Source organism: Macrobrachium rosenbergii, chromosome 1, assembly GCF_040412425.1.
Source record: "Macrobrachium rosenbergii isolate ZJJX-2024 chromosome 1, ASM4041242v1, whole genome shotgun sequence".
NCBI lineage: Eukaryota > Metazoa > Arthropoda > Malacostraca > Decapoda > Palaemonidae > Macrobrachium > Macrobrachium rosenbergii.
This window is the reverse complement of record NC_089741.1, coordinates 25,713,992-25,715,449: the sequence shown is the minus strand read 5'-3', so window position 1 is coordinate 25,715,449 and position 1,458 is coordinate 25,713,992. Positions and strand designations below refer to the sequence as shown.

The 1,458-nt window shown below is 45.3% G+C and overlaps 1 protein-coding gene across 1 annotated transcript in view; it reads left to right on the top strand.

Annotated features, from left to right (window-relative positions):
* Positions 1 to 398: 398 nt before the first annotated feature.
* LOC136839806 (FERM domain-containing protein C-like) overlaps positions 399 to 1,458 on the top strand; it is a 72,253-nt gene continuing 71,193 nt past the window's right edge. Inside the window, exons 1-2 of the mRNA XM_067106137.1 lie at positions 399 to 482; positions 637 to 719. Coding sequence (XP_066962238.1) covers positions 399 to 482; positions 637 to 719 — 167 coding nt within the window. The remainder of the gene's footprint in view (positions 483 to 636; positions 720 to 1,458) is intronic.

Below are 1,458 nucleotides of genomic sequence, written 5' to 3'. Positions count from 1 at the left end.
ACTCTTAGCCCAAGAACTCAAAGACCCGGAATGGTGAGAGAACTCTAGGCACAAAACTCAGAGACCCAGAATGGTGAGAGAACTGTAACCACAAAAACTCAGAGACCCAGAATGGTGAGAGAACTCTTAGCCCAAAAACTCAGAGACCCAGGATGGTGAGAGAACTCTAAGCCCAAAAACTCAGAGACCCAGGATGGTGAGAGAACTCTAAGCCCAAAAACTCAGAGACCCAGGATGGTGAGAGAACTCTTAACCCAAAAACTCAGAGACCCAGGATGGTGAGAGAACTCTAAGCCCAAAAACTTAGAGACCCAGGATGGTGAGAGAACTCTTAACCCAAAAACTCAGAGACCCAGGATGGTGAGAGAACTCTAAGCCCAAAAACTCAGAGACCCAGAATGGGGGGAGAACTTTGGGCACAAATCTCAGAGACCCAGAATGGTGAGAGAATTTTAGCTACAAAAACTCATAGACCCAGGATGGTGAGAGAACTCTAAGCCCAAAAACTCAGAGACCCAGAATGGTGAGAGAAATTTAGGCACAAAAACTCAGAGACCCAGGATGGTGAGAGAACTCTAAACCCAAAAACTCAGAGACCCAGAATGGTGAGAGAACTCCAAGCCCAAAAACTCATAGACCCAGAATGGTGAGAGAACTCTAAGACTAAAACTCAGAGACCCAGAAGAGAGAACTTTACAAAAACTCAGAGACCCAGGATGGTGAGAACTCTAAACCCAAAAACTCAAAGACCCAGAAGAGAGACCCAAGCACAAAAACTCAGAGACCCAGAATGGTTAGAAGAACTCTAGGAACAAAAACTCAGAGACCCAGAAAGGTGAGAGAACTTTAGGCACAAAAACTCAGAGACCCAGGATGGTGAGAGAACTCTGAACCCAAAAACTCAGAGACCCAGAATACTGAGAGAACTCCAAGCACAAAAACTCAGACCCAGAGTGGTTAGAGAACTCTAGGAACAAAAACTCAGAGACCCAGAAAGGTGAGAAAACTCAGGCACAAAACCTCTGAGACCCAGAATGATGAGAGAACTCTGAAGACAAATACTCAGAGACCCAGAAATGGCAGAAAAACTGCGTTCTCTCGAACTCAGGAACCCAGAATGTCAGAAGAAGTAGAGCACGAATAACTCAAGAGATTTCAATGGTACCCAGAATATCGAGAGCACCATATGTACACGAACTTGAACAGCCCCAGAATTAATGATAAAATGCTCCCACTAAAAAAACCGCAGGGACAAAGAACAACAACATAAGCTCAGAGACCCAAAATTCAGTGACCCAGAATGCAGTGAGAGCTGCAGCCCAAAAGAAATGGGGAGAGAGAGAGAGAGAGAGAGAGAGAGAGAGAGAGAGAGAGAGAGAGAGAGAGAGAGAGAGAGAGAGAGAGAGAGAGTCCGAATGGCAGGATAATTTGCGTTCTTATTTGCGGTTTGTGCTTTTG